This window comes from Petromyzon marinus, chromosome 4 (assembly GCF_048934315.1).
Source record: "Petromyzon marinus isolate PM22_M1 ecotype Great Lakes invasive population chromosome 4, UKy_Petmar_22M1.pri1.0, whole genome shotgun sequence".
NCBI classification, from domain to species: domain Eukaryota; kingdom Metazoa; phylum Chordata; class Hyperoartia; order Petromyzontiformes; family Petromyzontidae; genus Petromyzon; species Petromyzon marinus.
Window position 1 is genome coordinate 21,576,885 of NC_133670.1, and position 22,157 is coordinate 21,599,041.

The following is a 22,157-nucleotide window of genomic DNA, read 5'->3' on the forward strand; positions in this document are numbered from 1 at the left end:
ATGCTTAAGATTATATTGCATCGTTCTACTTTTATATATACTGTAGGTATAAAACTGTATTGAGTTTAAAATCTGATAGAGCACATAGTTGCCTTAGATTCAAATGCCAATGGCCTTACTGCCACAGAAAAGGTTTCAATGTTAAGTCCATAAAACCTGCTCAATGCAACTTTTTTATTGTGATCTAAAATCATTTCTCAATATCAAGAGCATACCCCCAAATTATCTAACATATGCACAACCACATTGTCCTGAGCAATAAAGCAACCTGTGATAAATGAAAACCCCAAAAGGACACAAAGCCGAAACATATTTTGACTACTATAAAAAAACAGTACCCATATTAAGGGTATAAAAGCAAAAATATATCATGAATGACATGTTTGGGAAGGATATCAGCAGCCCGTGGGGCTCTAAGGTTTCGCCGTGGTGTTGGATTAAATCATTCCCAATGGAGTGCCCGCACAGCAGTACACATTCATCACGGCTCTTGTCAAGAATGTGTTTTTAACAAACTAATTAAAATACAAAAAAGCCCAGGCCTGTAAAAACAAAAAGGAAATAACAGGCTAGGCAGCCGTACAGCTTTTTTTTGTATCAAGTGTTGTTGAAATCGTTGCATGAATCCACATGAAAGCAATGCCACATATTGACCTTGCAAAATACACATCCAAACACATGGATGACTGCAACGTTGCCCTGTTTTGAAACCAAAGTGTGGAGCGAATACTGGCACAACCCGCGTAATAATGCCGAGAAGCTCTCGACACTATTTTCTAAAGCTCGTGTAATGATCAAAACACATGTGGACCTATGCCTAGGGACCTCAGCGGAGTTTTAATGAAAACAAAGCTGGAGTCGAGGGGTGAAATGCCGGTCCGACACACGAAGTGCTCTCTCTTCGCCCAAGAAACGGAGTGAGCGACAACCCGTTTAATCCGCGTAGGGTACCATCACCGACTCGCGTTCCTCGTGCGAACGCGGGCAGACTTACCCCGAGGCCGCCACAAGGGAGCAGTCCAAACATCTTCTGGGATAGGGAGCCTGAAAGAGACGAAGGGGTTGGCATGGTAACTCGACCGGCCACCGTTTTATATTTTTGATGCCGCTATTTAAATCGTTCATTCAACTTGTCGCGTAAGCTGATATCACTCTGCTTAACACGTACCCATAATTTAGTTATCGCAGCCCTGACAGATGTGAATGTTTACGTGTTTATTTCTCGAAGTCACAATGACCTCTTTTGTTTTTGTCGTAAAATATATATTGAGATGGCATAGTGCCAGGTGAGTAAATTGTGTTAGCTCAGGTTCATGAAGATTTCTGCAGGATTGCTTTGTCACGGATAATATCAATATTTATTTTCCTTTCATACAGGTATAATAACGCAAATGTTATACACTGAGTCGCAGGTATGGTCTTTTCATCGGCACTTTCGCAATGTCAATTGTGCTGTTACATGGAAGGCGCATGGAACACAATTGTACGGCAATTGTGTTATTTTTCAATACAATTACCAAGTAAAATAGCAAAAGACGCAAGAAAGATTCTTAACACTGCATGAAACCAATACAATTAAATATCCTACAACAGTACAGGTGCCACTTTTACAATGAAGTTATTTGAGAGTGAGAAAGGTGGCTTCCAAGATTTTCGGAGGAATGTTAGCGCAGCTTAAAAATTAATTATCTTAACTCACAGATGTTGATATCAGATCAGGAAGGAATTCAGTGCATGGGGATGAAAGGCAGGGAAACTGTCTGTGACTAATTTTTTCTCAACCACCCAAAAAAAGTGTGAAATGTGATAAATCCATGGCTACAGGTGGTTTAGAGAGGTGCCGCAGCCTTCAAAAAACCAGCTGCTTCTGCCAAGATCCAGGGTGGGAAGATCAAATCGCACAAGCATGGCTAAAATTTATAAAGGGAAAACAACAGAAAGGGTTATGATGTAACTCCGATGTTGACAAGTACGAATCCAGCAGGGATAAAACACGTCTCTCTTTTGTTTTAAGTAAGAGCACATAACCTCGTCAGTCTTCAGTAAATGTCATCATACGGGGCCATTACACACGTACGTTACATCGACAACGTGGCATGCGCTGATTTTTAGAAGCGCTAACAAATTTGCACATTTACATGTTTCTAAAAAATGCACTTCCCCTTGAGTGCGTTTACACAGACACATTTTTTCATTCGTGATGCATCTGTTTGGAGACTCTTTTCTTCAGTCTCCATTATTTACAACTGATAGCTGTCAACTCCCACATGCAATGCCCCGTTGAAACAATCGATCAATACGTGTTTATTTGTTGCACGGATAGTCCCATTTTGCCAGTTACTCAGAACAAGAAGAAGAACATCAAAGTGGTCCGTACATAGGAACAGGCAACGACAGCACAGAACAAATATAACCCCTATATTTTCCCGATCAAAGCAGCATTCTGTGTCACAACGATCAGCAGTTGGTCTGAAGGACAGGCACAGGGACGTGGCTGAAAATGCCACGAATGAATACCAAGATGAAGGCAGCTGGCACAAAAGGACAAGCCATCGGGCGACTGACAGCGTGGGACAGGTAAGATTAAAAAAGAGAAATTTGTCACAGTTAGGGCTGGACTTGAGCCGGTCACTCTTGATGACACGGTTAAGTGGGGCAGAGACCCAGCAATGCGTGGAATCCAGGATCAAAGGCACAGGGCTGCTGCTAGCTTTGGCCAGGAGCGAGCTCTTGACACAATGCCCGTTATGCGTATGCCTTATGTCAGCTTGCCACCTGTGCATGCCCATTATGGCGGCTCATGACAAAATCATTACGGCATCTTTTTTCATTGATTTCTCCCCCCCACCTCCCCCCCATTGCACTCGTACAAGGTATGAGAATAGAGACACTGAGTTGACAGACACTCTGAAATGAATAATTGTCGTTGCTGATATGTTTACATATTACATATCAGCGCAAATCAAAACGTACGGTAAAAATCATGGCTAATAACAAGCGAGAGGAAACTTAAATGAAACCTGAAATATAGATGTGCTGCCCAGATTTTGAAATGATTTCATACAAAACCTGTTAGATTGCTTATAATCACTATTTATGTAAAAAAAAAAATCGCCGTGCTCAAACAATAATGAAGTTGTACTCATCTCCGTTTGTACCCCTGAGCCAACTGTCGAAATTCCATATTCCTATGGTGGGTTCCGTCGTTCCGTGTAACAACCATTACTGCTCTTCCGCAAAGTGGGAATAGGCATACTCGTTGTAAAAAAAGGGCAATAAATATGTTGGGGGGTTTTACACATGTAAAACTGTCCATGCAAAACCAAATGGATCTTTTCACGTATGTGTATTTATTTAGTGGCCTCGTGGTTAGTGTGCTCACCACTGTGCTCATGATCAAGGTTTAGACTTCATCTGCAAGAAAGGACTATGTGGTCCTAAGGTGACAAGGGGTCTAATGGCATTTATTAATTTATAGAAAGAGGACAAATACCCCTGTAAGATTGAGATACATTTCACTTCTACAGCATTCGAAGCCAAACACCACATTTACATAGACACCAAACAGAGCAAAGCAATGGTTAACAACTGTTTTTATACGCACTTAAAACATTTAATATACATTCACGTACATACTGGATACACGTAAACATGATGACCCATATTTGGTTCAGAAATGTATTTCGCGAATTGTAAAAACTAAACGTATTTATCAACGGCACATTTCTGCCGATGTGTCTTCTTCCTCACTGCTTTAAAGAAAGGGCGACTGCCTGAAACATCGCCCATTGCATGCTTTTCCCCTTTTAGCACAGTTTCATTGTCGAGTGTGTTGAGTTTGGATTACCTATCATGCCTGTTCACCACTGCCAATGTGGAATCACATTTTATTTCGTATGCCGAATGAATACATCATAAGGGTCGCACTCATTACACACAAAGTGGTTTCCACAAATGGAACAAAATTACCTTGCTGATCTCGTCCAGGAGCATAAACTATCAAGCAAACTCCGGTCATTCTCGCAGCGGCGGCTTTTGTATAACCATCGAACAAAGATGGTCACCGCATCACGCGCGTTCAGATGTGCTCATGTGCCTGTCTGGAACGCTCTTCCTTCGGATATTAGGAAGCCATTGGAGCTATGCACTTTTAAAGCTAAATTGAAAAATCATTTCTTTAGAAACACTTTTTGTGTTTAGTTTGTTGTCCTTTCCCCACACCTCCAAATTAGCGCGCTCGGCTATGTACGGTGCGAAATAAGTTCAACATACATACCTAAGTACGAGAAGTTAAATACATCTCACAATTATTTTGAGTGCATTTTACGTTTGATGCAAAATCGGTGATGATGGACAATTGTATGCTTTAATATGTTAATTGAATTATTCGTACACCAGCAAACGTCTGAAAAGTGAACACATTTATTGATATGATTGGCGTCGAATCATTTTTTTAAAGCACAGTTTCCCTGATAAACAACTTGAATTTATTTGAACTAATTTTTAAATAATGTTACACTTGGCAATAAATATCATCACTAAGCCTTTTTATTTATTAACTTAATGAAAATCATTATGCGCAAAAAAGTCTTTATGACGTCGTACTGACATGAAAGCCTAAATAAACACGTATTAATTTGTTATAATAAGAACAAGGCTACTAATATCTAATTTGTATTGCTATGTAAGTACTTTTAAGTAATACATTCAAATTTGTCAAAACAGAGAGGTTAAATCAATAATTTCCTGACTAATATAGTACAAGCTTAGGGTTAAACACAGGTTAAAACATGCGCACACATGCCAAAAACACACATTTATGATTTTAAATACAGCTGAGATCAAATAATGCATAAACCAAATGCCAAAGTTATTGAGTTGGGATCAAAATTGATAACATATGCCTCCTACATTCATGGTTTCAAACAAATACACCTCTATAAAAGGTTGTACTCTGCAATACTACTTCCTTTCTAACTCCTGAAAACAAAAGTTAAAAGTGATTTCCTGCTCACATGAGCACTGAGGTGGTGCTCATTTCCCGTTTTACAGCCCTGAGCCAGTGGCGTACATTCCACATTCCCATAGCGGGGGCAGGTCTATCCATAAGGACGACTGTTGACTTGCCCACAAAGAAGTACTTGTGTCGTTGATCCCAGAGGGGATGATGGGCTGAGTCGATTCCTAATGAGGATTTAAACTCGCAACCTTTTAATTAATTGCACACGGCTCAATTTACCGCTGAGCCACCTGTCGGGTTAAAATCTTACCCCACAACGAGTTAAAGGGCACATTGCTGGTGGTACCCCGTGTGCCATTCACACTTACCGAGCAGTTTCTTGCTGTCGAGCTTTTGTCGGTTGAGTGGGTTAGTGCTGTAGAGAAGAGCGTGCTGTTCAGAATGTACCATCTCAATTTCCTCCAGAGTTGCTTTCCGACCACGTACCCTCTGCAAAAACATTATTATTAGTATTATTAAAAAAATGTAAACCAGGATTACACTAATGTTGGCCAATAGCCAAATCATCGACAGGCTCAGTACAGTGTAGAGTATGGAGGCATTCTCATAAATCACCACTGCTCACTAAAAGTCTAGAACCATGATGAGTAGAACACATTGGCGCATATGTCAGGATTATACATACGACTACTGCTATCATTCACGAGACTAGCAGTCATTCTCATTTTACATGGGATTGTACTGTAACAGTTTATACATATGCATTTGTTCATCAGGCTAATGCAAATGCTTTAATGAGAGCTGGATATTATATTCCAGTTTATCACTCGTAACAAGCGTGTTCCTTAAAAAGCCATAGCCATTCTTGCCACATAATTACCTATAGCCATTCAAATTTTAAATATCCCACCAATGTGTTATTTAACAATTAATTAATGTAGTTTCCCTGGTGCAAGGATAATGTCTGCATGGCTGGACCACTGCAATATTTATAAACAGGGCTTTTAAAAACGTCCATTCGTAACCCGGTACAAAATGTTTACAAATAAATGTTTAATAATCACACAAAAAACAGTTAAATTACTTGTGTTATATTTGCATATGCAAATTGAAATCTTATGTAATTAAATAAATGTAGTTCTCTCAAAATGCGTGCAAAAATACAGAATAATCTCAGTAGTTCGAAAGACATACGTCAAAATGCATGTTTCCTTTTCAGGCCTACATCACTCTATTGAATTTTAGTAAGAACGTCAAGCATTTAAATTAATAGTGTTCATGATACACCCAACAAGACGAATCAAAAATAGATATGAAACAGATCACTCGAGGTTAAACATCCCTTTCAAAAATATTGTATCAAAATATATAACAATATTACAAACTTTCAGTTGTATTTTGTAATCTGGAAATTATGGCATCTACGTTTTAAGATCCTTGTATCAGAAAGAACGGACCTAATTGATATCACAGTTTTTATGTGTGTCAAAACCATCACGAAAGTGATACATCAACCCTCATTATACTGCTACATAGTACCATGCTATTGGCTAATATTGCTATACTACTGTGATATTAGCATGCGATTAGCATGAGTATATGAGCTCCACACTATATGCGAAAAGAACGGGCGTAATTCAGTAACCATGTCCCCAAACCACAGACATTCCAATTTCAGTCTAAATTGCACAGCTGTTTTTGCCACCATGCATTCAATCAATTTGGATGTCTTCTCCAGTGACAATAAGGACCCTGTCTGATGTTTGTTTACCTCTAATAAAGTGTAATGCAGGGAGCCACAGATGAGCGGAGTCATTAAGCTTGTCAGTCCATCTGAATTAATGTCCTATTTAGCAAGTGTTACTCGACCCTAAGCAACCAAACCCTGGGGAGTGGAGGTGTTTATTTATGGTAAGGCAGTGTCTAGTTACGTGCCGGCAAGAATGAGACGCTCTCAGACACGTTTTGTGGGCAACTGTAAAGAATTTGGGACAGTTTGATGAGTGAGTGAAATAGAGTTTAATGGAAGCCAGGGCATGTAAACAGCAGGCTGATTTAGCTGGCAAAATTGACCAGTAAAAGGGTCCTTAGAGCCGCTTAATCCTAAGAAAGTTCTTTTCACTTGACTTTTGTGATGCTTGTGAGAACAGTGTTTTTCTTTCTCTGGTGATAAGAATATCAGATAACCGTAATCCAATGACAGGCTCAATTGAACAGACTGCTGACTAAGTGTCTGTGTTTGAACTTTGAAGTGTTGCCCTTTCACTTTTGTCTTGGTTGAGAGATATTATATAAATAAATACCAGCACGCTTTCCAGAAAAACCTACAATTGGCCTGAAATTAAAAGTACTAATTAAAACATGTCAGCATTCATTTGCATTCAGTTTCGTTGTGATTCCCTGAATTAAACTATATAATTATTGGATGAATAAAAAACACAAAGGAGTATGAATATCTATGTATGTATGCATGTTGAACTTCGTTCACACCGTATATAGCCGACCATGCAATCGTTGAAGGTGGAGCAGAATCAAAATTGAATAAAAAGGGCAACATGAGCAAGATGGAGTGCTTTTAGAAAATATATGCTTGAAAGTCGTTTCAAGCACATCTTCTCTCAAGCTTTTGCCAGGCACTGCTCAGCGATAAGTTTCCAGTCGGTTGAATAGTAAACTGTGGATATTATAGACGCAGAATCTTATTCAACATCTTCGCTAAACATTTAAAACACGACTCGGGGCAGATGCGCACAATTGGACCAATGGGAGCACTTAATAAAGTTAAGTGTTCCACGGGGCAAAAATAATTTCAAAACAGTTGCAAGAAAATAAAAAATGATGACTAGGCATTGCACAAAGCACAAGACGCACCTCACACTTGCGGAGGAGGCCCCTCTCCTGCAGCCGAGACCAAATGCTCTGTATCCTCCCTGCGTGCTCGGGGTGGTTGTTGTTGTTTCCGCAGGAGCACTGGTGCTTGAGCATGAGGGAGTCGTACACCACTCCTGCGGCACAAGGAATAATTGACACCGGCTCGTCACGTGTGCCCAGGAAGGCAGGCGAGCTTTGTGGGATCAAGTTTGAAGCTCTTTAATTATCTGGAAAATGTAGACGCAACAACGAGGCAGAGTATCTCTGCTGATTGTGTTTTACTCGCTTCATTTGTGAGTAGAAACAAATAAAAACGATGACTGTATAAATGGTTAAGAGGAGGTTTGCACATTCCCAGTTGTTATATCTAACGGTTTAGATGCCCTCCGTGTCATAAAATTTGAAAATGATAAAAATGTATGTTGTATTGTATTATATTAAACATCAATTATATATATAAAAAAAAATTGTTGCCATAACAGAATGAGCTGAAATATGACATATTTGTCCCCTTGAGATAGTCTTCTACCATACCAATGTGGAATTTCCACCCTTAGGGGCGACTATTGGAGATCATTTTGGTAGGTACATTCGATATATGCCATGTATACTTATAGAAAGGTGTATTACCAAACCACCTGGAATGTGCCCGATCTCATGAGATCTTGGAGCTAAGCTGGGATTTAGCCTGGCCACCATGCTTAAAATAGTTGGTTTTTGACTGTTTTTTCAGAGAGCAGTGCAGCACAAATCAATCGTTATACTGTACCAAGCTCAAAAATCTATGCTTCCCATCGTCACCAACCCGTGTGGTGAAGTACGACAAGATAAGTCCTGTGACCAGCGTAGTGGAGGCAGGCCCTCGTTGAGCAGTGGATTGACCAAAAGGGTCGACGTGTTAACTGAATTTGCACGAAATGTGCACGTGCACTTCCAAGAAAGACAAAGATCCCCTGTATAACCTTAACAGACTGGAGGGGCAAGTGTTGTTAGCGAGCACCTATGAAGGCCGGAACGGTACACTAGGGGGTGGGTGGCCAGCACCACGCCCGACCGCCTTTGTCTCCCCAGTGGCGATGTTTTTACACACCGCACCAGGTACTCATTTGAGGCTGAGTCGACCTAGGGGAGGCCCAGGTACAAAATAATCGTCACTGGTGTTGGTCGTGAGCGGGAATCGAACTCGGGTCGCCGGGTTCGTAGCCGCAGCGCACTAACTGCTACGCCACCGCTCCCCACCGCACTTCCAGCACACACAACACACACACAAAGAAACGAATTGGAGAATTTCTGTTTCCAGTCTTGCGGAAGGACACGGTGAAGGCGTTGCTTCTGCTCCTCCTCCTTCTTCTTCTTCTCACAGTGCGCAATGCTTCAAACTTCGTGGGTTTTTTTCGCACTTGCCTGTGGTGAATCTCAGCTTGGTGGTCGCCTGCTCCTGTCCGCCGGCCTGCGCGAAGAGCGTGCACGCTGGGGAGGACTGCGTGCGGAAGAGGGGCCGGTGGGACGGCGGGCGGAACTGCAGCCCCCCGGACGCGATCTGGCCCTGGTAAACCCTCATCTGTTGGTGGTGCTGGGCTCTCTGCTGCTCCAGCAACAGCGCCTGGTGCTAGCGAGTCAAGGCGACAACAGCGAGACTCAATTACAAATACAAAGATCCCGCACACCCCCCCCCCCCCACCCAGTATAGCCTGTACAGACTGTTGGGGCAAGTGCTGTTAGCGAGCACCTATGAAGGGTGGCACGGCACACGAGGTGGCCAACACCACCCCTGGCCGCCTTTCTCTCGCCAGTGGCGATGGTTACACACCGCACCAAGTACTCATTTGAGGCCGAGTCGACTTAAGGGAGGCCCAGGACCGTGTATGGATAATCGTCACTGGTGTTGGCCGTGAGCGGGAATCAAACTCGGATAGCCAGGTTCGTAGCACAACGTGCTAACCGCTGCCACTCTCCACTTAAACTACACACACACTTTCTTACCATTAGTCCATATTTCTTCATTATTGTCAACACAAGATATAAATTAATGTTGTGATCTCTGTGCAATGTCTGTGGCTGTGGGGTTAATTTAAAAGTGAACCAATTATGTGTTTACAAACCAGATTAATTCGATCATTTAGAATAATTAGTTACATTTTGTATCGTTTATGATATGCAAAGCAATACTTTTCAAATCATGTATTGTATTAACTTTAAGCCTCACATCTCATCTGCATGAAGACAATCTCAAGCTTGGAAATATGCATACTCGTAATTACAAAAAGTGACAGAAAGAGGCACACATATACAAGATATAAGCAACAACAAAAACATCCATTGGCGTAAACGTTTTCAATGATTTTGATGGATAATTAATGATGAAAAACGATCCGCGGCATAATGTCCAAGTAAAATAGAACGCATTCCATTGCAACTTTATGTTTTCTTGCCAGAGGACTAACTTGCCCTGGGTGGCTACTCCAGCCAGATGCAACAAACCATGCAGCCACAACGTTTGTAGATGGAACCCTTGATTTAGGAATGCATTGTTGTGACTTTGAAGAGCGCAACCTTTTTGACTTTTGGTTTAATTACATGCAATCACATTTTTTGGAACATACCGAGTTAAATTGGAACTTAGTATTGCCAAGGGTATGCATTACTTAATGAGGCATCAATACAAAATATTACTTAAGAGCCATTTCCCGATCATCTTAGAACAATAACAACACGTTTTATTTTACCAGGCAAGGGCCACTGAGCCATATAGCTCTTTTTCAGAACCTACCTGGCCACAAATGATAGCACAACGAAGTGGCTTACCACGTGGAATGTATCGTAGCCAAACACTCGAAACACACGTTTTTAAATGTAGAGGAAAAAACCGGAGGACCCGGAGAAAAACGCACGCGACCACGGGGAGAGAGACACGCAAACTCCAAATATGCAGCAGGCGTCGTCAGGGTCGGGATGGAATCCACTACCTCCTGCATACCAGGCGAGGTAGTTAACATCTCGCCACTGTGGCGAGATGTGAGAATTGAAATGAAATGGCTTAGAGATGCAATTTCCGATTTGTGCTGTGTGTTGTTTCGCACGATGTCTGACTTCACGGGAGCGTCAGCTGGGAACTGAATTCAGTTCCTGAAACAGCTCATGAAAAACGTGCGCTACGACACAAAAAAAACACATTAGAGGGCTCTACAGCACAACTGTGAAAACACTTAGTGGTAAAACTGTTTAGTGACTACTAAGTATATCTCAATGCCTTTGCCATACGTGAGATATAAGGAAATATGCACGCTGAAAGTGTGCTACGTTCGAAATAATGGACTAAAATAGAACGTATTATTCCACGTAGCATTTTTCTGCAAAAACTATTACTGACAGTGTTACTAAATAAAATCACACAAGTGTACATTAGGTGCGGTCCTAAGGTCAAATTCTTCTTGTCAGTGTTTACATCAACACAATTAACTCTTGTTTGTTTGATGTTCCCTTGTGGCTGACAACACGGTGCCAAAACTCACACGTGCCTCTGAAATTTCACAACACTCATAACGTTCAGTGTCTGCCGACCGCCTGGAAGCCGCCCCTGACAGGATTGGTCTCACGGGCTCGCCTCAGAGGGCCCCCCCTGGACAATGACTCTCACACAAGTGAACAGCCATTGCTTGCTTTCACCGAGCTCCTCCTAAATACACCTCATACCGCAAATATTTCTCGTTCCCAGAGGCTCGCCTTCCCGCCCGCCCGCCCGCTCACATTTTCACGCAGCTGAGAGATGGCACGCACGGCCGCTACGGAGCGGGCCAATAGGAGGGCGATATGCGGAGGCCCTTCCAATCCCATTTCCGTCCCAAGGCAGATCACAAGGCCCCTAGGTACCCCTTTGTCTTTCTCAAGCCATGGAACATATGGAAACTCTAGAGCCCCTTTGTAAAAGTCAGAGAGATTGAATATCTCCCAGTGGCAATGTGAAAACACCCAGTAAACTTTCAGGGTCAGCACAATAAGCGCCTTTGCCACTTTGTGCATTAAAAAGGCTCAAGAGGGCAACATGTATTAATGACGCCACCGTTTTATTTTTAAAGTATAAAGCGAGGCCTTGGCTATATATTTTTTTACTAATAGGGCATCAAAACTGGAAACGCTGTATACACTTGGGACAATTTTATACATTAGATGCACTGAATTGTTTATTTGGAGAATGTCATAATGAATAGAAATAAGAATTAGTGCTGCGGCGATGCTGTGTTAACCTATGTTATAGAGCACCCCAGTGGTGTTTAATTAAATGTCAAAAACCATTATTTTAAATTTACATTTGGCCTGAGGTTCACACAAGCATAATAACTTCCTCACGAAGGTTTAGTTTACTGCAACATAATTGAAGGCACATGAAATTATATAAAAAAGGTGCAATGTTATATCAAGAACATAAACGTAAAACCAGGTGCATGTACAAAGCCGTGTTGAGCTTTATGCGTATTCCCCCTAAAACAAAGTAAGAAATATACAATTTAAGTGTTTAAAATGTTATCATCCAAAAAAATATCCTTCGATCCAAAGCATATATAAACTTTGGGCAAATATGTTATGGGATGGATTTGAAGACATTTTAAAGGCCAAGCAACTTCACGAGCAAGCTGTATTTAGCGACAATAAATGTAGCACTGGCCACATAAACACTAACAAGATCCAAGAAAAGGTAACTGTAAATAAAATACCATTATGCTTGGAGGTTATTGATTATGAAAATACATTTTTTTTCAGTGGAAACACAAATACATAGTAATTGAAACAAACTGTATGTAGAAATTATTAAAACCTTTTAGAAAGAAGGAACCATTACCATGTGGGTACATGCAGCCACCAACAACATGCAAATCTAATGAGTCAGACAGGTTGATACGCCCTGATGCGAATGTGATTCATCACAAGATATAGATGACATTCTTTGTGTATGAGTAGCAGAAAAGGCATGCACATACATTTGTTGACCACAATGGCTGGAAGACTTATTTACAGGAAATGCGTGATGAATTGCATGAAGAAATTCGCAAAAAAACAGGACTTCGTGAGAAAAAACAAAGTCACGGGTCAAAAAAGTTTGCTCAACAAACTAAAATAATTGTTGGAAGGGACACGACTGGAGAACATCAGAATATGGACACTTTGGGCAAATCGGGGCCCAAATTAATGGGAAAAATATGCAAACAAAAACAGGATTGAGTGCCTTTGTAAAAGTGAATTAAATAATGAGAAAATACAAAGTGCTTGAAGAAGACTTTTTGTTATAGCTATGAGTGCATATTTACTCGACATAATATATAGATCGGAAACACGGCCATTGATGAAGACAACTAGTCAAAATCTGAAGGGTGAGCAAAGAAGAATATGACGATACATGTTCGGAATTACAGTGGATCAGGGAGCAAATGTAAATCATAAACATAAAATTGACCATCATCATCATTAGACCTCCTTTGCCAGTACCAAAATATAAGAATAGGGTTTTTCCCCTTTTGGTGTCATCTGATCGAGCACCAATTGGGTCAAGGCTCAAAAGAAAGCCATTCAAGGACAATGCATATGTTATCATAGGATGTTTTTTTGTTAGAATTTTGACTGCAGGTATTGTGGTTGATGCAGACATGAATCCTTGTAAAAAGGTTTCAGTTTTGTTGCCAGAAAAAAGGGTAAAAACCCTATTCTTATAAAATTGACCGTTTTAAAAGAAATTAAGCAGGCTTGGTTAGAACCCATCACGACAAGGAATGACGGCCAATGGAGAAGGCCGATGATGGAATGGGCAGCCAAAGGTGGCAATGCACCTGAGAGGATTTTACCATAGCAGAGGATGTAGGGACGAGGTCCGTTCATGTGCAGAGGAAGATTGACGGTAGCTTTGCAGCAGCACGATGGATGCCAATGGTGTGGGGTAGGCATTTGTTCAGAAATGGATGGATGATGTTCGCCGATGGTGACGACGACGACGATTATGATGAGTGCTCCAAAGATTATAGAATTACACCTGACGTTACTGTCAGCAAATATTTTATTGGGACCGTATTTGAGAGATTCCTCGTGCTTTAGTATATATGAAAAACAAACTTCCCATAATCCAACACTGCATCGGCACAGTAAGCACAAGACAAACACATTTTGAATGAACATTTTATTGTCCATTTGTGCTATTAGCAAACAAATAATCTGCACTCAGTTCCTTCTTCGTGAGATGCAAGCAAATTATTATCTAAACAAGCACACACACAGTATGCATGTAACACGTACATGAAGGTACTCTATTATGCACGAGGCACGTCTTGAATTAAAATCACGTGACAGTGTTTTTTTAATCGCATGTAGCGATGTTTTTTAATGATTTATTTTCCCATGCTCACTGTTGACCAACCTTGTCGTCTTCCCGGTGAACTGTGTTTATGCACGCAACTTCTCCATTATTAATTCATTACTTATCAAGTGCAAAACTTTGCGAATATATAAAGACGTTCGAGTTGCACAGTGTTTTGTATGCAAACATAGGTTAACCTCCTCTGATAATAGGCTATTAAACAAACAGATGTTTGAAAAACTGTAATACACGTCTCAATTAAGCATTTCCATGTTTTGACAGCTACAAATGCTAAAACATGACAGTTTTGATCCAGTTAAAATTCATTTCCTGGAAAATATATATTGGGCTATAGTAATATCTCTAATTCCTTTAAGAACTTGCTATTACAAAAAAGACGAAGTGAGTGTGTGGCTTACCTGATTTGTTTCATGACGGGTATGCTGTCCATCTACAGTAGAATATCAAATCTCTCCAAGTATGGCTGTTGGAAGCAAGTGCGTCCCAGTTGAAATAATATTCCCACCATTCATAAAACACTATACTGTATGAAAAATACCATTCCATTTGGTACGATTACAATGTAGCCAAATTTGAATGTTACCCATAACTTGTAAAATTGGGATTATATAAAGCAAACATCACCCTCTACTGGCAGACTAATACCCCAGGTCACTGTTGCAAATCAGACTCATCCTGGTTAATCTTTAGTTCTCATCTGGTAAAGCAAAATAAACTTGAAACTTGAATTTAGAAGCATGATACTAAATGTACCTTCACAAAATGAATGCAATTTCAAGTTTATCATCAGATTTCGACAAATGTTGGCACTTCCTGGAATAGATTACGTAAATTTTACAATCATCAATTGATGTAGTAACCAACTACTTTATTTTTTCTCAAGGTTTGTATGGAAATTATGCAATTTTATTCGACTGATTTATTGACTGTAATTTATTGTAAATGCAAAATGTTTCTAGTCATATTTATTTTAGTGCACTGTGTGACAAAACATTATTTGTTCGTAAAAAAAAAAACCACACCGTTGACATTATGAATGCAGGTCCCAGTAAAATAAAAACAATAGATGAGTGATGTATGAGGTGCATGCGTATCAAGCATAGTTTCATTGGTTCCATAGCTTGTTGGATAAGATAACATGTCTGCTATTTCTATGTGAATTTGCAAGTGGGATCAACATCTAACTGGAGATGCAATCTCAGCTTTCTCTTGTTTCTAAGTTCCAAGACGTAACCTTCCATGGTTGTACGATAGAAATAGTGTACATTAAATAATTCTGGTGACAGTGCACGATGCTTTCCAAACTATAAACCAAACCACACATGATGGTAATGCATCTTAGGTACTGAGACCAATGGGTCACGTTTCACAAACAGCAGGCCCTATTTGGTTTGCCTGTTGAACAAAAGGCAAGAAGCTGTAAAGCTTGAGGGCTCTAGAACGCAACACTGTGTACCTTTCCAATCAGACTCAACCACAAAAGCATCTGCTACTGCAAGTAGAGGTATTTAGGCCAGCGCTAAATGCTCATTGGTTCATGCCGCGTTTTCCAAGCGGGGAAAAATGCTGTAATGTATGGCACAATTCACCAGGGTAGGGTATAGAGGGCCAACGTGCAGCAGCGATAATCCATGGTATTTATCTGTTTTCCGAGCACAAGCCCAAATGACCCAAAATGTCAAACAAATAGTCACTATTAAAAGTGTAACAGATAACAGCAAAGTTATGAGAACTTGGGAAAAGTGACGATGGGAGGAAATTCCCAGCGTCGAGTAGTGTGAGGGAAGAAACAGCAAGAAACGTGCTGTGACCTGGAGTACGGTGGTTGAACACAGTATTGATGAAAAAAAAACGAAGTCCTCAACAGGGGGAAAGGAACCATTGAGTAAAGTTATTGGAGCAGTGACCATGGTAGTAGTGATAGAAGAGTGGTAACGAGGGGACTGCCCACTGTTGAACAGTGACTGGAATGACTCAGTGAGTGCTGGATCATCAATCACCCTGACTGCATTGTATTGAATTATATCATGTACCATATCAGAAAAAAACAATTCTGCACAACTATGTGGAACCACACAATTATTCATACCGTGATAGAATACAAATACATTAACACAATTAATTGTTTACATCTGAATGCAAATGCATATTACGAAGTGTTAGATAATATATTTCCAAGAATGTTATATAGAACACATTTAATCAGCGACGATAGCTTAGACTCTGGACAAAACTTGGTACTTAATTCCAAATGGCTTTCACGTCCACTTGTCTTGGATAAAACAAAGAAGGCCATTATGCTGACAAATAGCGTGTTTTTTTGTCGTATCAATGCACACGCCAAGGCTTAATGGCTTATTTTTTGGCCAAACATCCATTTTAATGATCGAAATTATTCAAGCAAGACAATACCTTTTCATTCGTTGGAAAAAAAATAAGGAACTACTCGCAGCTATCTGCACAATACATTTTGTATTGTATTAGTGCTGATAATGTTTTAATGCTAAATTAACTGCATCAGCACAACATTCATCTACATTAATATTATGAGATGTTGCATGTCTTTTCAAGTCAAGTCTAATGTTTGTCAATGTTTTCTTCAGCAACACACGCAACGGTGGTACTTCAATTGCAAGCAACATTTGTTGACAGTCAAGTGAAAGTGGTTTTCACCTGAACGATGAAGGAACAACACTCATCTCCGGTTTTCAACCCAGAGCCAGTGGTTGAAGTTCCACATGCAAATCGCGAGAGGTGAGTCGACCCATAGGGCAAGCCACTGCTTAATTCCTACAAAGTACTAGCCATTTATTGAAGCTGGACTAGGAATGACTGAGTCAAAGCCCTGACTGGGATTCGCAAGGACGACGACGCCTTGAATTAAAACACAAATATCTCTCCGTGAAACTTGCCGCCGCTGCCGCAGTGTTTGAAGTGACGCCGTGTCATTTGTCAGTGCTCACGGTGCCTTGCCGCTGGGTGGAGGGGCGTTGCAGAGGTGTTTGTAAAGTGAATCTTGACTTAAAGATTTCGTGACCGACCGCAGAAATTCATATTCTTTGGGTCATTCGGTGAAGTCACGTAGAACCAAACATTTATTTATTTTTTTACAAAAAGCTACGACATTTCGATCGCAACACAAGCGATCGTCATCGGGTAAAAAGAAGAGGGGGAAAGCTGCTGAGGCAGGCTGTTTTTAAAGGGTTTAAATGGGTATAGCCCAAGGGTCATAAACAAAGTGGGCGGGGCTAGTGATGTTAAAGTGACACATTTGCATATTGATGTAAGGTCGGAGAGCTACTTCCACGACGAGGGCACGGAGGTGGCCATTGTATTGTGAGAGATTAGCATGTCAATGTAAGATCGCAGAGCCACCGCCACATCGAGGACACGAGCGACGGCGGCTGTGTTAGTGTGAGACATTTTACCTGTCAATGTAAAATCAGAGATTAGCATGTCAATGTAAGATCGCAGAGCCACCGCCACATCGAGGACACGAGCGACGGCGGCTGTGTTTGTGTGAGACATTTTACCTGTCAATGTAAAATCAGAGATTAGCATGTCAATGCAAGATCGCAGAGCCACCGCCACATCGAGGACACGAGCGACGGTGGCTGTGTTAGTGTGAGACATTTAACCTGTTAATGTAAAATCAGTCGAAAATTACTACTGACATCGGAAGGTAGGATGGAAACGTCACAGCCAGTGACGTTTCCAACCTCTATAAACAGCCTGACTCAGCAGCTTTCCCCCTCTTTTTTCTCCTGATGACGATTGCTTGTGTTGCGACTGAAACGTCGTAGTTTTTTGTAAAAAAAAAAAAAATTCTACTTGACTTTACCGCAAAACCCAAATAATATTTTGTAAAGTGGGTAAGGCTGATGTGGCAACCGCCATGTATCATTCATTACAAAGCAAGGGAATGAGTGAATGAAAGGCTCACTGAGGTTATTAGCAGTGGCCTCTGCTTCAAATCCAATCAAGCCAGGAATAGTTTTTTTTAAAAATGAAATTAATAACATCCGTACAACGTGGACGATTAAAGCCCTGGGAAAGAAGCGGGCCAATAGCAAATCTGGTGTGGCTGTGCACAGGGAGTACTTTGCTATCCACTGGGAATTCACGTTCACTGCTTTCACTTACAAAAGTTAGACAAATTTAATTAAGACAAAAGTGAATTTATTTTAATCCTTGAAAGTTCACTGAACATCCACAGATTTTGATGAAGTTACACAATATATGCATCGCACTTTCTGCCTTTACGATGGCAAAATTATACAGCTTCTGAATATTTAACGAAGAATCATAAAGAATGGGATCTGTTTAATGTGTCCCACTGCTGGAACATTTGATGTCTCAGATAACCGTTGTGTCCTTACTTGAAAAACACTCATGGATAAATTATAAATTATTTAACAGCACTTTTTCAGTCCACTGCTGGATGAAGGCCTCCCTATGTCATGTTGGTCAGGGGTGTAGTTTGACCATACCTCACCTTGCTGGTCCGTGCAGGTTTATAAGTATGGGGGAGCGGGGGACCAGGACTAGTTCAGATGTTACTCGCCACTCATGTGACCCCTGGTTGAAAATCAAACTCAGGTCGCCAGGTTCACAGCGTGGCGTGCGAATCACTGCGCCGTCACTCCACCCCTCATGCTTTCAACTGCCGATATAATATTACGCGCAGCATTATTGCTACGAACTAACGTGTTAATAAACAAGAGATTAAATATGGAAACTATTTTGTCAGCACCTTTTCTAATGCAACATATCCGTGGTGGAGCAACAAAATTTGGTCAGGTTAAATAAAGCGTGACGATTTGAAATAGCGCTCTCTCGATTCTCCGCCAAGCACAGCACACGACGTCAGGGAACTGATTGCGTCTTGACATTTGGCTGTAGCTTTGTGGTTTTATCCACCAGCTCCAGGCAGCCTTTTGCTGTTTCTGGATTTAAAGTTCCTGGTAGAAGAAGAAAAATGTAGGGTTGGCAAGAAATGAGAAAAAACTTTCAGAACACGTCTCAGCAAACCTAAGCAGATCTGTTTCAAATCACTCGCATGTCCTAATGTACTAATGTCTAAAACAATGTTAGCAGCATGTTGTACTAACACTGTTTGTTTAAACCATGCTGTTGCCAAGACCTAGGTAAAGGCATTGGAAGGACTCTAGGGGCTAATGTGTGAGCAAGCAGCTGTATATTGTACTGCCTCACTGAAACGCCTCACAGGTAATCACTGGATCAGAGCCCGCTGATGCAAAACGAGGTCCGCGTAGCGAATTCACGATGTGGCTTTTAGCTATGCTCAAAACGAATTCTTTTAAAAATAAAACTTGATATAACTAAAACAGATGCAATAAAACGAACATGTGGGGGCATGTTTCGCGTGCAAGGTCCTAAATATCCTAAAGCACACACTGCAGTACACACACTACATGCATCGTTTTTGTGCTGAACTGGACCCTATGGTTTCAATTGAGATCTGCTATTCCAGCAGCATTCATTGAATGGACTTGACTCTGCTGATGAGATCAAAGAGGGTTGAGATCGGGCCCGTAGTTTTCTTAACTTAAATGGGTGCTCCTTGGCAAAATTAAATAAAATAAAATAGTTATATGTAGAGACACAACAGAATTTTGCTTATATACTGCACTGCAGAGTTCAGTTTGGCTGGGTATCAAGCGAACTGTGGAATTTAAGGATCCAACTATTTTGAATGTAAAAGTAGGCCGTTGTGCGTGCAAAGTGTGAGCACTCCCAACTCGTCCAAGACTTCCGGCCAATGTGAAAGAGTAGGCCAGATACCCGATAGGCTCTCGACTCTAGAGCTCTCTCTAGTTTGGGGGCCCTTCCAGCAGCAGTGGCAGGACAGGAAAAAAAAACCAGTGCAGAGCTGCACCTTTCCCTTAATTTACATTCAATGCACTCACGAACGGTGCGAAGCAGCATGTCTTTGTCTATGGTCTTTGTCTAGAGCAGTGGTTCTCAGAGTGCGGACTCCGGACCACCACCAGCGGTTTGTGTCGCTCCCTCCAGGTTGTCTGCGGGGCTGCTGATGTAAATGGAGGTTGATGCTGAAATGATGACAACGCTTATACCTTTTGTTAGAAAAGGTTAACTCATGATATATATATTAATTAGGTTTGGTAAACTACCCTGTTTAAACTAGCCAAATCCTAAGATGTAAATGCCCTCACAAAAAAACAACAACCTATAGCTCCGTTTAAAATACATGTTTTTATGTTCCGGTCATATGAATAATTTGTATTACCGATATTTAGAGATAATGCGTTTTTGTCCCCAGGGGTGGGGTTGGGGGGGGCTGGGTGGTCCGCGAAAATGTTTGCATCGGCTGAGTGGACCGCGGGCCAAAAAGTTTAAGAAACACCGGGCTAGACGTACTGTGGCCAGTTGGGCAGGAAACTAGGAGCCTCATTTAACATGCATAAGATGTGGGATTAGTGCCTGTATGGGGAAACATTATATTTTCTTTTCAGTTAATAGCCGCTTTGTTGTTTTGTATTAACGCTCATCACGTGAATCAATGTGTAGTGTTAAAAAGAAAGTTTAAACTTTAAAATGGAGACATTTTTTTACGAGTTGGGGAATTGTATCTGTCATTTACATGTTAAGTGACGCTGTCTCGGGCCCTTTCGGCCTCAGCTACAGCGTCCGCTTGCTAACACACGCCGTTCTAATCTAGTCAATGTTTACTAACATATCGCTTTCTCAGCAAATAAAACATCATTATACTTAACCGTCAGAGATAGGTAGATAAGATGCTGTTATGTCGGTAATTAAATGGTAGTGTAATGCGATAATTGGAACCTGATACCAGTCAGCTGATTTGTATTCGATTATGCCAACTAACGATTGGGGCAGGGGGGGGGGGGGGGAATGGATCATATTCTATCAGCTCAGAATAAAAATCAGGAAATAATTACATTTGACACAATAATGTCCCATCAGACCAAAAACATGTATCCCTACAAAACATTGATGCAAAATCTATGTTCAAGTGTACTCGGAATGAGGACAAAAGTCCTAATTTATTTGAGTCAGTTCTACATCTGTAATCCATTAAATTAGACATTTTTAATTGTTAAAATAAATGTTACAAATACATGTATTAGTTCTCTCATAGTTTAACATGTATAAACCCAACACAATTGTCTCTCACAATCAAAAGTAATGGTATGAACATTCCCAACATTGCAATTCTCTGCACAATGTGCAATGCTACTGTCAAATCATTTAATTTTATTTAAATTCAAGTAATGAAAAGATGGGATGGTGCACATCTCAGTTGATGGTGTAACCACCACCTTTCCATGGCAGAAGCCAATACCTGCATAGGACACAGTTCACATTTTAAATCGTCATAATAATAATCGACAACCATGGTCAATCCACTGCTAGATGAAGGCTTCCCAAAGCCACATCTCTCACAAACCTACGATAAAATTTCTGGTTATAACAAGAACATCCCAGAGGCTTTAAATTACCCTACATCTGGTCACTATTTAAATACGATCATATTTAGATTACCATTAAAATGTTTGATAATGCTATAACCTTATTAGTAATCCATTCATTGAATTTAACAAATAATACAAATTAAATATGTGGAACATATTTACTCACAATATTGTCATGCAACGTACTAACGTGCCTGTAGCGGAACGTTTTTAATCATCGCAAGTTTCCTCCTATGGCACATGGATCAAAAACATGACTACTGGCGGTGAACAATGCCGGATTAAACTCGCTAACCTCAAACACCCAGTCGTTCGTAAAAGTTAAAGGCAGTATAGTACTAGAGTAATAGAGCAAGTGCAGAACCACTGAACCGGAATTGATAGCTTGAAAGCGTTTAGCGCGGGGCCCTTGAGAGTGCGGGGCCCGTAGCTACATGTGTAGCTACTTTTGCTACTAGGATAATCCGGCACTGGTGGTGAAGACGAA

General features: G+C 40.8%; 1 protein-coding gene across 7 annotated transcripts in view; it reads right to left on the reverse strand.

The window, feature by feature from the left end:
- The window catches only part of LOC116938357 (histone deacetylase 4-like), a 189,608-nt gene that overhangs the window by 38,521 nt on the left and 128,930 nt on the right, over nucleotides 1–22,157 (reverse strand). For all 7 annotated transcript variants that reach the window (XM_032945507.2, XM_032945502.2, XM_032945513.2 and 4 more), the window contains 4 exons: nucleotides 9,236–9,440; nucleotides 7,832–7,965; nucleotides 5,329–5,449; nucleotides 995–1,044 (listed from right to left, as the gene is read on the reverse strand). In XM_032945507.2, the coding sequence (XP_032801398.1) occupies nucleotides 995–1,044; nucleotides 5,329–5,449; nucleotides 7,832–7,965; nucleotides 9,236–9,440 (510 nt within the window). The remainder of the gene's footprint in view (nucleotides 1–994; nucleotides 1,045–5,328; nucleotides 5,450–7,831; nucleotides 7,966–9,235; nucleotides 9,441–22,157) is intronic.